The 15,709-nt window shown below is 42.0% G+C and overlaps 1 protein-coding gene and 1 pseudogene across 3 annotated transcripts in view; one reads left to right on the top strand and one right to left on the bottom strand.

Moving 5' to 3' along the window:
- LOC311140594 (tetraspanin-33-like) overlaps positions 1-13,095 on the top strand; it is a 34,781-nt gene extending 21,686 nt beyond the window's left edge. For both annotated transcript variants that reach the window (XM_084175718.1, XM_084175717.1), the window contains exons 2-8: positions 2,980-3,037; positions 6,685-6,812; positions 7,768-7,842; positions 8,863-8,958; positions 9,497-9,625; positions 11,568-11,729; positions 12,228-13,095. In XM_084175718.1, coding sequence (XP_084031844.1) covers positions 2,980-3,037; positions 6,685-6,812; positions 7,768-7,842; positions 8,863-8,958; positions 9,497-9,625; positions 11,568-11,729; positions 12,228-12,329 — 750 coding nt within the window. In that variant the 3' untranslated portion in view covers positions 12,330-13,095. The remainder of the gene's footprint in view (positions 1-2,979; positions 3,038-6,684; positions 6,813-7,767; positions 7,843-8,862; positions 8,959-9,496; positions 9,626-11,567; positions 11,730-12,227) is intronic.
- LOC311140592 (E3 ubiquitin-protein ligase TRIM39-like) lies at positions 36-1,909 on the bottom strand (annotated as a pseudogene). The gene is made up of 2 exons: positions 1,860-1,909; positions 36-1,657 (listed from the first exon to the last, which is right to left on the bottom strand). The product of its transcript is annotated as an E3 ubiquitin-protein ligase TRIM39-like (transcript).
- Positions 13,096-15,709: the final 2,614 nt, after the last annotated feature.

Here is a 15,709-nt window from a genome sequence, read left to right as displayed (position 1 = left end):
TGCTTACTGAAAATGAATGCTTTCCCATTTCATCATCAATCTGTGTGATTGACAGGAGTGATGACCAATGGGGCTGAGTTGTCACCACCATCATCATAATGACCAGGGTTGAAGTATGGATAGAGTTTCTCAGTGAAAGTGTCGCCAATGAAAGAGAAGATATGAGACTTGTTCTCCACATCATAAAAGGAGACCTGACCCTCCTCATAATCCACAAACACCCCCACTCTCCTGAGCTTCTTCTGAAGGCAGACACGAGTGCCACCAATAGGATAAAACTGATCATCTATGAATCGTGCAATCCAGAATCCATTATCAGGGGACCGTAATAGCAAGGTTCTGTTTGAGGACTCTAATTAGTCCCAAAAACCAAGTCGTTTTTCCCTCAACCTGCACCTCGTAGTAGAATCTTCCTGAGGAGAAGCCCTCCTTTCCCATGACACTGGGAACATTCCAATGCCTTTCTGGGTCATGTTGGAGAGTATGTTGCCTGTATCCATCTCTCAGTTTTTCCCGTCCTCAGACAGAACAAGATAGTGATGTCTTGTATCAGCGTCCAGAGTCACATCCACTGACCATTGCTGCACCCTCTTCAGCTCAGCATCACACAACTTCAACATCTCTTTTGTAACTGTCTCCTCCAGCTGAGACACAGCTCTCCTTAAGTTCCCCACACACAGATCACTGTAAACACTGATCTTAGACCAGTTCCTGGTGTTCATGGGGGAGCACAGGGATGGAAAGCTCTGGACTAGGTGGAGGTGGTCCTCGGTGTGTGAGAGCTGCTCCAGTTCAGTGCATCTCCTCTTTAGCTCAGTGATTTCCTGTTCCAACTCTTTAATGAGCCCTTCAGCCCGCCTCTCTGCTGCTTTCTTCTTCATCTCAATGAGCTCATCCTGGCTTCTTTCAATGGACTGCACCAGAGCAGTGAAGACCTGCACACCATCTGTTATTTCTCGCTTTGCGTCTTTCTTGCTGACCTCCACTGAGCGTTTGATATCCTTTACCTTCTGCAGTCGCTCCAGGATCATTTGCTGCACTTGTGACTCCGTCTTCCCCAGCTGAGCCTTCCTCTCCCCAAACTCTTCCTCTAGAGGGACGGTGTGGTGAGTCTTGAGGTCAGTCTCTGTGCAGAACTGACACACACATGTCTGGTCAGTCTTACAGAACAGCTCCAGGAGTCTGTCGTGCTTCTTGCACATCCTATCTTCCAGGTTATCCACAGGGTCGATCAGTTTGTGTCTCTTCAGTGCTGGGGCTATCTCATGAAGCTGCAGGTGAGTTTCACAGTAGGAGGTCAGACACTGGAGGCAGGACTTCAGTGCCTTGAGCTTCTTCCCAGTGCAGACGTCACAGGACAGTTTTTCAGGCTCGGCAGGCTGCTCAACCGGGCTGCTGGGAGCTTTCACTTGAACCAACTTTCTAAACTGAGCAGCCATCTCAGCGATGAAAGTATTGACACGAAGCTCTGTTCTGGTGTAGAACTTCTGCTTACACATTGGACACTGGCACAGGTCAGTGGTATTCCAGTATCCGCTGATACAGGCCATGCAGAAGTTGTGTCCACATGAAATGGTGACAGGGTCAGTGAACACATCCAGACAGATGGAACACAGGAACTGCTCTTCAGACAGCAGACTACTGGGGGATGCCATTTCTGGAACACAATAAAATATAGCCATGAACTGACTTCCTGGACAAGTCATGTAAGATAAGTGCTTATCTTAATTTGAATAAGTCAGCTCTTCATTCTAAAGCATCATCATTTTACTGAATTTCACCGTAGAGTTACTTATCAGACTTTAACCAGAAAGGATTAATAGCAGGACGTGTGTAACAGGAAGATGATTTATCCTCACCTGTTACAGTAACCTCTCGCTCTCTCTCCACTCTGCTGTGTGGATGTGTATTCTCTCTCTCTCCTCAGAATCAGACAGAAAACAAAAATAAAATGTTTTATACAATTCAGAGGTCTCCAGGGTGGGAGGTGATTCTGGTTCTGAAAAGCAGCTTAAAGTTTCTGTAGTGGCATGTTAAGTTTCACTTCAGCAGAGTGACATAACCTAGCTCCTCCCTCCCTGCCTGGCTGTGTGTGTCTGCTCCATAGAGTTTTTTTTATTTATTTTTATTTTTGTATTTATTTATTTATTTAAAACTATGGTCTGCTCTTAAAGGAGCTGAGTTCCATTTCCAGAGTGAGCTGTTTCTCACATACCTCCTTACTGTGTTTTACAGTGCATTTGGAAAATATTCAAACCCCTTGACTTTCTCCACATTTTGTTACCTTACAGCCTTATTCTAAAATGGATTACATTGATTTTTCCCCTCATCAATCTACACACAATACCCCATAATGACAAAGCAAAAACTGGTTTATAGGAATGTTTGCAAATTTATAAAAATGAAACTGAAATATCACATTTACATAGATTTCCACATTGAGGTTGGAATAAAACTGTGAAATTGTGGAAAATGATAATGCCCTTTTAGTGTAAGAGCTGTCTGGTGACATCACAAGGCGGTAAATTTGGTAATAGACTTCCAAACCTCTCTGCCAATAACAGCTAGTTTTGAGTTTTCCCCTCCACACTCAAACCACTCCCAGACAATCCTAGCAAAATTCTTGCTTGAGAAATTGATCATAGCTAAGAAGGTATTTTTGTTTTCAATTAAAATGGTCAAAAATATACAATCATAGTAAGTTACTTAATTGTTACCCCGAAATGATTTGATATTGAGATCAAAACGTCTGCGTTGGACCTTTTGTAAATCCCTCCTGTTCTCCTCCTTTGAGACTGTCATACCTTCATAAGGACACACTATGTCCAGGTTCATGTATAGTCTACTCTCATATCGTTCTACTCCATATGCCTATTTATAACAAGCAAAATAACATCTCATATCGTTCTACTCCATATGCCTATTTATAACAAGCAAAATAACATTGTGACCTCTTTTTTTTTCTTTTCGTTTTGTCAGATGATCTCATTGGTTATGATGTCTATTGGCGTTTACGCAAGGATGATGAAACATGCCGGTAAGTGATCCTCCATTGGCTCAATCGATGCATACATTCAGTGTGAATTTCCAGAGAAGTTTGTATGGCATTGTAGTGGTGCTTTCATACTGAGTTCAATAGGCCAATGCAATGCAAACAAAAAGGTCTGATGAATCTACCCATTATGTTTGTAATTCCTTCTAAGATAAGAACCAACTTCAGTCACTGTAAATAGGAAAACAAATCAAGGTTACTGACTGGTCCTTGAACATTTATTTGAATGTGCTTTGAGAATGAGACATTCAACAGGTTTTATGTGCTGTTTCTCTATCTCTATCTCTCTCTCACTCACACACACACACACACACACACACACACACACACACACACACACACACACACACACACTCTCTCTCGCACTCACTCACTCACTCACTCACTCACTCACTCACTCACTCACTCACTCACTCTTTGGCCCCACGCATACTCTCTCTCTCTGTCCTCTCTCCACTCTCTCTTTCTCTCAATTTCAATTTTCAATTTAAGGGCTTTATTGGCATGGGAAACGTATGTTAACATTGCCAAAGCAAGTGAAGTAGATAGTAAACAAAAGTGAAATAAACAATAAATATTAACAGTAAACATTACACTCAGAAGTTCCAAAAGAATAAAGACATTTCAGATGTCATATTATGTCTATATACAGTGTTGTAACAATGTGCAAATAGTTAAAGTACAAATGGGAAAATAAATAAACATAAATATGGGTTGTATTTACAATGGTGTTTGTTCTTCACTGGTTGCCCTTTTCTTGTGGCAACAGGTCACAAATATTGCTGCTGTGATGGCACACTGTGGTTTTTCACCCAGTAGATAAGGGAGTTGATCAAAATTGGGTTTGTTTTCTAATTCTTTGTGGATCTCTGTAATCTGAGGGAAATATGTGTCTCTAATATGGTCATACATTTGGCAGGAGGTTAGGAAGTGCAGCTCAGTTTCCACCTCATTTTGTGGGCAGTGTGCACATAGCCTGTCTTCTCTTGAGAGACAGGTCTGCCTACGGAGGCCTTTCTCAATAGCAAGGCTATGCTCACTGAGTCTGTACATAGTCAAAGCTTTCCTTAAGTTTGGGTCAGTCACAGTGGTCAGGTATTCTGCCACTGTGTACTCTCTGTTTAGAGCCAAATAGCATTCTAGTTTGCTCTGTTATTTTGTTAATTCTTTCCAATGTGTCAAGTAATTCTCTTTTAGTTTTCTCATGATTTGGTTGGGTCTAATTATGTTGTTGTTGTTGTCCTGGGGCTCTGTGGGGTCTGTTTGTGTTTGTGAACAGAGCCCCAGGACCAGCTTACTTAGGGGACTCTTCTCCAAGTTAATCTCTCTGTAGGTGATGGCTTTGTTATGGAAGGTTTGGGAATCGCTTCCTTTTAAGTGGTTATAGAATTTAACGGCTCTTTTCTGGATTTTGATAATTAGTGGGTATCGGCCTAATTCTGCTCTGCATGCATTATTTTGTGTTTTTCATTGTACACGTAGGATATTTTTACAGAATTCTGCATGCAGAACACCATTATTTTTGTCTTACTGAGATTTACTGTCAGGGCCCAGGTCTGACAGAATCTGTGTAGAAGATGTAGGTGCTGCTGTAGGCCCTCCTTGGTTGGGGACAGAAGCACCAGATCATCAGCAAACAGTAGACATTTGACTTCAGATTCTAGTAGGGTGAGGCCGGGTGCTGCAAACTGTTCTAGTGCCCTCGCCAATTCGTTGATATATATGTTGAAGAGTGTGGGGCTTAAACTGCATCCCTGTCTCACCCCACGGCCCTGTGGAAAGAAATTTGTGTTTTTTTGCCAATTTTAACTGCACACTTGTTGTTTGTGTACATGGATTTTATAATGTCGTATGCTTTTCCCCCAACCCCACTTTCCATCAATTTGTATAGCAGACCCTCATGCCAAATTGAGTCAAAAGCTTTTTTGAAATCAACAAAGCATGAGAAGACTTTGCCTTTGATTTGGTTTGTTTGTTTGTCAATTAGGGTGTGCAGGGTGAATACGTGGTCTGTCGTACAGTAATTTGGTAAAAAGCCAATTTTACATTTGCTCAGTACATTGTTTCACTGAGGAAATGAACTAGTCTGCTGTTAATGAAAATGCAGAGGATTTTCCCAAGGTTGCTGTTGACGCATATCCCACGGTAGTTATTGGGGTAGGATTTGTCTCCACTTTTGTGGATTGGGGTGATCAGTCCTTGATTCCAAATATTGGGGAAGATGCCAGAGCTAAGGATGATGTTAAAGAGTTTAAGTATAGCCAATTGGAATTTGTGGTCTGTATATTTTATAATTTCATTTAGGATACCATCAACACCACAGGCCATTTTGGGTTGGAGGGTTTGTATTTTGTCCTGTAGTTCATTCAATGTAATTGGAGAATCCAGTGGGTTCTGGTAGTCTTTAATAGTTGATTCTAAGATTTGCATTTGATCATGTATATATTTTTGTTGTTTGTTCTTTGTTATAGGGCCAAAAAGATTGGAGAAGTGGTTTACCCATACATCTCCATTTTGGATAGATAGCTCTTCGTGTTGTTGTTTGTTTAGTGTTTTCACATTTTCCCAGAAGTGGTTAGAGTCTATGGATTCTTCAATTACATTGAGCTGATTTCTGACATGCTGTTCCTTCTTTTTCCGTAGTGTATTTCTGTATTGTTTTAGTGATTCACCATAGTGAAGGCATAGGCTCAGGTTTTATGGGTCTCAATGTTTTTGGTTGGATAAGTTTCTCAATTTCTTTCTTAGGTTTTTGCATTCTTCATCAAACCATTTGTCACTGTTGTTACTTTTCTTCGTTTTTTTGTTAGAGATTTTTAGATTTGATAGGGAAGCTGAGAGGTCAAATATACTGTTTAGGTTTTCTACTGCCAAGTTTACATCTTCTCTATTACAGTGGAACGTTTTGTCCAGGAAGTTGTCTAAACGGGATTGAATTTGTTGTTGCCTAATTGTTATTTGGTAGGTTTCCACACTACTTTCCTTCAATCTATAGCATGTATTAATATTATTCAGTTCCTTAGCCTTTGATGCCTCATGATTGAGTATTGCTCTGTTCAAGTAGACTGTGATTTTGCTGTGGTCTGATAGGGGTGTCAGTGGGCTGACTGTGAATGCTCTGAGAGACTCTGGGTTGAGGTCAGTGATAAAGTAGTCTACGGTATTACTGCCAAGAGATGAGCTATAGGTGTACCTACCATAGGAGTCCCCTCGAAGCCTACCATTGACTATGTACATACCCAGTGTGCGACAGAGCTGCAGGAGTTGTGACCCGTTTTTGTTGGTTATGTTGTCGTAGTTGTGCCTAGGGGGGCATATGGGGGAGGGAATGCTGTCACCTCCAGGTAGGTGTTTGTCCCCCTGTGTGCAGAGGGTGTCAGGTTCTTGTCTAGTTCTGGCATTTAGGTCACCACAGACTAGTACATGTCCCTGGGTCTGGAAATGATTGATTTCCCCCTCCAGGATGGAGAAGCTGTCTTCATTAAAGTATAGGGATTCTAGTGGTGGGATATAGGTAGCACACAGGAGGTCATTTTTCTCTGTTGAGATAATTTATTTCTCTCTCGCTCTCTCTGTCCTCTCCACTCTCTCACTCTCTCTGTCCCTTCTCTCCCTCTCTTTCTCCCTCCCAGAGGCAGCCATGGCCTGTCTAGCGGTGGACCCTGCCATCCTGCTGCTGATCGTGGGGGTGCTCATGTTCTTCATCACCTTCTGTGGCTGTGTGGGCTCACTCCGAGAGAACATCTGCCTCCTACAAACGGTCAGTGGTCTTGTCCACTTCTAACTCTTTTTAAAAGAGCATCCTCAAATCAAAATAAAATAGAATTGTCACATGCACCAAATACAACAGGTGTAGACTTTACTGTGAAATGCTTACTTACGAGCCTATTCCCAACAATGCAGACTTTTAAAATATTTGATAAATAAAAGCCTACCTACTTTGAAGTAATCAGTGATCTGTTAAGGTTTGGTGGGTGAAAGCAATAAAATAGAAATGGTGCTTTCAAATAGCCAAATGTACAAATCAGTGATCTTTACCTCAAGGAAGGCAGGAAGGAAGGATGCATTCAAAAAATATTGGAACTGGACCACTGCCAATTATGAGCTGTGCTGTGCTCTATCAATTAATAGCTTAGTATGAGATACTTTAGTCCTCCTCAGGTTATCTGCTGATGGCGGTTTTGACCCTTGAAAGATTACAAGGCTAATGCATTCTTATCCATAAGACTTGAGTGACATGCCCTCAGACTGAACAAATGATTAACTCTTCCTTTCTCTCTCTCTCTCTCTCTCTCTCTCTCTCTCTCTCTCTCTCTCTCTCTCTCTCTCTCTCTCTCTCTCTCTCTCTCTCTCTTTCTTTCTTTCTTTCTTTCTTTCTTTCTTTCTTTCTTTCTTTCTTTCTTTCTTTCTTTCTTTCTTTCTTTCTTTCTTTCTTTCTTTCTTTCTTTCTTTCTTTCTTTCTTTCTTTCTTTCTTTCTTTCTTTCTTTCTTTCTTTCTTTCTTTCTTTCTTTCTTTCTTTCTTTCTTTCTTTCTTTCTTTCTTTCTTTCTTTCTTTCTTTCTTTCTTTCTTTCTTTCTTTCTTTCTTTCTTTCTTTCTTTCTTTCTTTCTTTCTTTCTTTCTTTCTTTCTTTCTTTCTTTCTTTCTTTCTTTCTTTCTTTCTTTCTTTCTTTCTTTCTTTCTTTCTTTCCTTCCTTCCTTCCTTCCTTCCTCCAGTTCTGCATCTTTCTGACTATGATCTTTCTGCTGCAGTTGGCTGCAGGCATCCTGGGCTTCGTCTTCTCAGATAAGGTACTGTATCTCCACTAGGAAAGGATAGTATTATGGGGGTATCACTATGGGAAATCCTGCTATTGGTTGTATCATGCAGCATTTTATCCCCTAAAATAAACTGTAAATGTCGGCTCCCCCTAAGATGCGTCCCGTCCCCTCCACCCCTGCCTCTAGCTAGGCAATTATACCTTGACCAGGTCCCAATTTACTGTCATTCACCAGTTCATGTTAAAGAAGTGCAACATCTCTCTTTGAGATCAATTCAATAGATTATTACTGTCCCCAAAGGGCAGTTCTTCTGCAGCATAAAATCTGTGTAATTGAAACTTACACACAGCATATATACAACAACAAGAGGAAGATAGGAATCATTAAAAGAGAAAGATTTGCCGTGAAGATACAATATTTACAAGAGCAGCCAACGAAAGCCATGCTTTTGATTTTCATCAATTGTGACTGTTGAATATGGTAGGCTTTCTAATGTTCTATTGGCTCAATTAGTGCTCATATCAGTTAATTCAAGTCATTACCGTAAGATAAGGGTCAAAAACATGATGATAACGATAAAAATGCAAATGTAAATTTAGAAGAGGGAGGTTTTGTTGTGTGTCAGTGACTTGTGGCCAGAGAGCGCCCTCTGCTGCTAGTTGCATTCAATTTAACTTCACCGGTCGATTTAATTCATCCAGCAGCGGGCTGTTGGTTTTCAGAGGAATGTACTACGTGTATACTTTGAGTGTGAGCGTGCGACTGTGCGTGCGTGCTTGCTTGCGTGTGTGTGTTTGCGCATGTGTGTGAAGAGATGGCTCAAAAGATAGAACGCAGCTCAAAGAAAGGCAGCACTGTTTTCTAACTATGGGGTATTATATTATATTACCAGGATTTACTCAGGATAAATAAATGTGTGTAATTCATTGGCCCCTGCTTGTGACTTTACAATCTTGTCTTGCTCAGGGTACAATTGAGTGTATTAGTTGATTGACTAAACAAATTATTTAAAGCGAATGGCTGTCCTCTTTTTTTCTGTCTCTTCTAAAGGCACGGAATAAAGTGAGTGAGATCATCAACAATGCCATCGTTCATTATAGGGATGACATTGACCTACAGAACCTCATCGATTTTGGTCAGAAAGAGGTGAGGAGTGGACCCCATATAACTGGAGAACAACACATTCTCACTGTAATACTTGTTGTTCCCAAAATAATACACGTTGAACTCAATACGTTTTGTACAGAGATGGTAGTTTCACTACTGTTTATTCAGTATTAAAGGGTCTCTGTAAGATTTGGTCTAGGTTTTGAGATGACCCTCTATCAGCCTTCAACTTCCTGAGAACAACAGTTTAGTTCACTGTATTGGCCTTACTCACGAATGTGTCTCACAAGCGCTTGAGGTAAAAGACAACATCTACACACCACACTGACCTAACAACAAGTTGCACACAGATACAGACTGACAGCCGTTGACAACACAGGCTATACAATCTGCCCATTACCAAGCTATACAGTCTGCCCATTACCAAGCTATACAGTCTGCCCATTAATTACCAAGCTATACAGTCTGCCCATTACCAAGCTATACAGTCTGCCCATTACCAAGCTATACAGTCTGCCCATTACCAAGCTATACAGTCTGCCCATTACCAAGGACGTGTTTGTCCTCGTCTCCTCAGTTCAGCTGTTGTGGAGGTGTCACCTACACTGACTGGTCTCAGAACATGTACTTCAACTGCACCACAGACAACCCCAGCCGAGAGCGCTGCTCTGTTCCCTTCTCCTGCTGCCTGCTGTCTAAAGATGAGGTCAGGGGTTAGAGATCGGGGCCTTGGGGTATTACAATCGTCTTGCCAACAACTTGTTACAGTGGTTAAATTATGACAGACTACAGTTAAGTGTGCTATTTTTATGTTCCACTTTATTGTCAAATGTGGTTTAGTTTCAACAGAGCACAAGGCACTTAAACTAGCCCTATTAAAATACTATATAGTTGCAAACTGTTATAAAGGAAAGTACATTTTGCACCGTTATGCGTGTGCACGCAAAAGTGTGTGTGCGTGCACATGTACAGTGAGGGAAAAAAGTATTTGATCCCCTGCTGATTTTGTACGTTTGCCCACTGACAAAGAAATGATCAGTCTATCATTTTAATGGTAGGTTTATTTGAACAGTGAGAGACAGAATAACAACAAAAATATCCAGAAAAACACATGTCAAAAATGTTATCAATTGATTTGCATTTTAATGAGGGAAATAAGTATTTGACCCCTCTGCAAAACATGATTTAGTACTTGGTGGCAAAACACTTGTTGGCAATCACAGAGGTCAGACGTTTCTTGTAGTTGGCCACCAGGTTTGCACACATCTCAGGAGGGATTTTGTCCCACTCCTCTTTGCAGATCTTCTCCAAGTCATTAAGGTTTCGAGGCTGACGTTTGGCAACTCGAACCTTCAGCTCCCTCCACAGATTTTCTATGGGATTAAGGTCTGGCTAGGCAACTCCAGGACCTTAATGTGCTTCTTCTTGAGCCACTCCTTTCTTGCCTTGGCCGTGTGTTTTGGGTTATTGTCATGCTGGAATACCCATCCACGACCCATTTTCAATGCCCTGGCTGAGGGAAGGAGGTTCTCACCCAAGATTTGACGGTACATGGCCCTGTCCATCGTCCCTTTGATGCGGTGAAGTTGTCCTGTCCCCTTAGCAGAAAAACACCCCCAAAGCATAATGTTTCCACCTCCATGTTTGATGGTGGGGATGGTGTTCTTGGGGTCATAGGCAGCATTCCTCCTCCTCCAAACACGGTGAGTTGAGTTGATGCCAAAGAGCTCCATTTTGGTCTCATCTGACCACAACACTTTCACCCAGTTCTCCTCTGAATCGTTCAGATGTTCATTGGCAAACTTCAGATGGGCGTGTATATGTACTTTCTTGAGCAGGGGGACCTTGCGGGCGCTGCAGGATTTCAGTCCTTCACGGCGTAGTGTGTTACCAATTGTTTTCTTGGTGACTATGGTCCCAGCTGCCTTGAGATCATTGACAAGATCCTCCCGTGTAGTTCTGGGCTGATTCCTCACCATTCTCATGATCATTGCAACACCACGAGGTGAGATCTTGCATGGAGCCCCAGGCCGAGGGAGATTGACAGGACTTTTGTGTTTCTTCCATTTGCGAATAATCGCACCAACTGTTGTCACCTTCTCACCAAGCTGCTTGGCGATGGTCTTGTAGCCCATTCCAGCCTTGTGTAGGTCTACAATCTTGTCCCTGACATCCTTGGAGAGCTCTTTGGTCTTGGCCATGGTGGAGAGTTTGGAATCTGATTGATTGATTACTTCTGTGGACAGGTGTCTTTTATACAGGTAACAAACTGAGATTAGGAGCACTCCCTGTAAGAGTGTGCTCCTAATCTCAGCTCGTTACTTGTATAAAAGACACCTGGGAGCCAGAAATCTTTCTGATTGAGAGGGGGTCAAATACTTATTTCCCTCATTAAAATGCAAATCAATTTATAACATTTTTGTTGTTATTCTGTCTCTCACTGTTCAAATAAACCTACCATTAAAATTATCGACTGATCATGTCTTTGTCAGTGGGCAAACGTACAAAATCAGCAGGGGATTAAATACTTTTTTCCCTCACTGTACATGCTCATGTACATGCTTATGCATTCTCGTGCACGTGCATTGTAATTCAAATGTATCTCTCTCTCTGCCTCTCTGCCTCTCTCACTCCCCCTCTCTCTTCAGTTGGTCATTAACACAATGTGTGGTCAGGGGATGCAGGAGCTGCCTTTCCTGCAGGCTGGTGCCTTCATCCACACCAATGGCTGCATCGACAAGCTGGTTAACTGGATCCACAGCAACTTGTTAATGCTAGGGGGCATCGCCCTGGGTCTGGCCATCCCACAGGTAGACATCACCACACACACACACACACTTGAATAGTCCATTTCAGGGTTGGGGTCAATCCGAATTGATGTCACTCTATTCCTTCAACTCAAAACATTTGAAATAAATAGCTTCTCCTTTTCAGTTCATTGAGAAATCATTGAAAGTAGATGCCGTTCTTTCAATTGTTGAATTGGAATTTCAGTTTACTTCTTGAATTGACTGACTTCAATTTGAATCGATCCCAGCCCTGGTCTATTTAGATTCACATTGTAATTTTATGGGCAAATCATCTATAAGTTTAGAGAGGGTCAGGAACCACGTTAAGTTACTTCTCTAAAGTCACTTCTCTGCTCACCCAGCCTCTATTGTTTTCCTGTGTTCTCTCTCTCTCTCTCTCTCTCTCTCTCTCTCTCTCTCTCTCTCTCTCTCTCTCTCTCTCTCTCTCTCTCTCTCTCTCTCTCTCTCTCTCTCTCTCTCTCTCTCTCTCTCTCTCTCTCTCTCTCTCTCTCTCGTTAGCTGGTGGGAATCCTCTTGTCTCAGATTCTGATCAACCAGATAAAGGACCAGATTGAGCTTCAGAACTACAACCTGCAGCACCGTACGGACCCTTGGCAGTGACCTGGTCATGATCAGGTCCTCCCCGATCAGACTGGACCAGGACTAGGTCACCAACCCCGGGGTCACCCAGGGGGTGTGGGAGTCTGGAATTCTACCCCCTTCTGCTGGATGGGGCTCGAGCTTACATGTGTCCAAAGGTCCTTTTTCATGGAGATGGTTTTCATTTTCAAGGCTGCTTGATACTTTCGATGGTGCAAGGACTGGCTTTGAGGCCAAAGATTCTGGTTGGATGATCCACCACCATTTGACAAGAGTCGAAATGGCGAGGTTATCTGCTCTCTTTCTGCGTTCTTCATTCCTGTGTCAATGTGTGCTGGTTTTGTTTTAGCTCACCCAGTACCCCGGATGGGAAGAGTTTCACTTTGTGATCAATGGAATGATCAATGTTCAAACTCTGCCCACCCCGTGCCACAGGGGGAGCTAAAAGGAACGCATCTAATCAGGAAGTACTCCAGCCAGACAACAAATGGAGAACTCCTCTATTCACACCTATTCATCATTTGACTCATCTGAAATATGACACGATCTGTAATTTATTGAAAAGGGAAAAGCAGCTGACTTTTTAGTCCAAACACTGCAAAATAATGTAGACTCTGTCCAGGTACTTTAGGATTTTGTCTATCCGATTTGCAACATTGATCTGTTATTGATATCCATCCAGTTATCCCCTACTACTCTCATAGGGTTGAGAACAAGACAACTATGTTGGCCCTTCTCAGATATGGAAGAGAAAACCCAAGTAATGTAATAAAGCTCATTAGCTAATGGTATGTATGTTAAAGCTCCCAACTGTAGTGTGACATGCATGCTATAACAAGTTAGACTCATCAGTTGTCCAGTGTTGGTAATCGCGTGCCCACTAGAGCCACTTCTTCTTGTTTTTAGCTTATAGGAGTGAAACCTGGTGTGATCGTCTGCTGCAATAGGACCGCCGAGTTGTGCGTTCCGAGATGCCGTTCTGCACACCACTGTTGTACTGTGCAGTTATTTGCTTGTTTGTGGCACGCCTGTTAGCTTGCACGATTCTTGCCATTGTACTTCGACCTCTCTCATCAATGAGCTGTTTTCGCCCACAGGACTGCCACTGACTGAATGTTTTTTGTTTGTCGCATCATTCTCGGTAAACCTTAGACAAGCCCAGGAGACTGTCAGTTTCTGAGATACTGGAACCGGCGCACCTGGCACTGACTAACATACCACGCTCAAAGTCACTTAGGTCATTCGTTTTGCCCATTCTAACTTTCAATCGAACAGTAACTGAATGCCTTGATGCCTGTCAGCCTGCTTTATATAGCAAGCCATTGGCAAGTGACTCACTGACTGTAGGAGCGATCCATTTTTGTGAACGGGGTGGTGTACCTAATAAACAGGCCACTAAATGTATATTTCAAGCTAAATGGACTCTAAATACATTCCTTTCAATAAACCATATCTTTTGAATATGATGCATTGTGGGTATCCATACAGACCAATAATGTAATTGTAGTTTCTTACTCACTAAGCTACTAGGGGATTTCCCCAACTGAAAGCACAACAGAACGGCCTGATTTTATAATAAACAGTCTTATTTTCCGTAACGCCTTTTACACAAGCACTGGTGTTTAGATTGGCAAGCGCTGCAACACTGGAGTTCACACTAATGCTCTCCTCCATAACATAACCATGTTGGGCCGTCGCCTAGCCCTGTTGGCATTTCCCCTCACCGGGGTTGTGTTCATTTGATCACGCACAGAAAATTAAATTAAGCGCTTCTTATTGGACAAGTCCTGTTTTAGTCAGTTTTGTCTCTAATGAACATGACCCAGTTAGGTCCACTGGGAATACCAGTTGTTTTTTCCCCTCATCATTTGGGTCAATATACTGTGACTGGTCAAGTATTAGACTACTGGTTAGCACTTTATTTTATGGTACAGACGGGGGTGGAATTCATTGTAGGAACTGACCCATGTAAAATCTTATGAATTAACATTAAAAATATAAAAAATATACGTCAAAATTATATTCCCAATTCTCCTTAGGTACAGAGTGTATTTACTTTGAATGTATGTGGTAAAATGGTAATGACTCTTATGTAAACACAATAGCTTATGAATTCCTTATTTGTTTATTTGGGAATAATCACAGCAAGTTACTGGTTACCAATTGTGTTGAATTCATGTAATTAAGTACCAGAAACTACCAATTGACACCATTTATTAATGTCCTAATAAACACCAGGTAAATACCAGTGGAAATGGTGTTCTAAAATGAAGTACTACTGTATATTGAACAGTGTCTCATGACATTCTTTCCCAGTACTGTACTCCCAGATGGCATGTTGTGACCTGTCAGTGGGTGGGTGACGAGGACATAGGGGTTGGGGTTGCGTGAGAGAAAACAACACAATGGCTACCGAACTCCAACCTCTCCAAATGGATATAGGCATAAATGGCTACCGAACTCCAACCTCTCCAAATGGATATAGGCATAAATGGCTACCGAACTCCAACCTCTCCAAATGGATATAGGCATAAATGGCTACCGAACTCCAACCTCTCCAAATGGATAAAGGCATAAATGGCTACCGAACTCCAACCTCTCCAAATGGATATAGGCATAAATGGCTACCGAACTCCAACCTCTCCAAATGTGTCTATAAGCTCCAATAGGATCATTGTGACAACAGGTGGCACAGCTCCATGTTTTATCACTGCAGCAAGTATCAATTGAAAGCATGGCTGTATATGCTATCCACAAAGACTAAATGTGTGATCTATAGTCAATCAGTTTAACAAATGTATTTTGTTTTATTGTCTCATCAGCAGTTTCACTGATTTTATCAGCCAGTGTTACAGTACCTAGCTAAAGTGTAATATGGTCTAGCTACTGCCCACAGTACGACATGTTTAAATATAAATGCAGGGGAAATTATGAGTGAGTTGAGTGTGTTTTTAATTTTAAAATGTTCATGATTTGGTTGCAAACACTCAAGTTCATTCCAGGCTAGTTGGGACTGAAGTCTAATATAGCTGTGAACAGTCAGACGTAAAACAACTAAGTGTTTCCTCTCCACCCCAGTTTGGCGAATGAAAACCTGAGCTTAGATGCATTCCTGGCCTGAAATCTGCTGTGCCTGGGCTTGAGAACAGACACAGTTCTGAATGTGAAGCACTTCTTCTCCATACACCTTCCTGCTTTGTGCACATGGCCCTGCAGTTCTTTTAACTAATTGTATGAACTATAACATTATAGGTCTACATGCCAGCTGTGCATAATGTCATTGTTATGGGGAAAGTTATTCAGAGGCAGGTATTGAGAGACATCAGCGACAGTGTGTTCTGTACGAAGTCTCTGGTTCATTAACACACAGGACTTAGGCACAGTCCCTACATTTACAACTA

Source organism: Coregonus lavaretus, assembly GCF_964263955.1.
Source record: "Coregonus lavaretus genome assembly, chromosome: 13".
NCBI lineage: Eukaryota > Metazoa > Chordata > Actinopteri > Salmoniformes > Salmonidae > Coregonus > Coregonus lavaretus.
The sequence above is the reverse complement of the archived record's forward strand: the minus strand, read 5'-3'. Positions and strand labels throughout refer to the sequence as shown.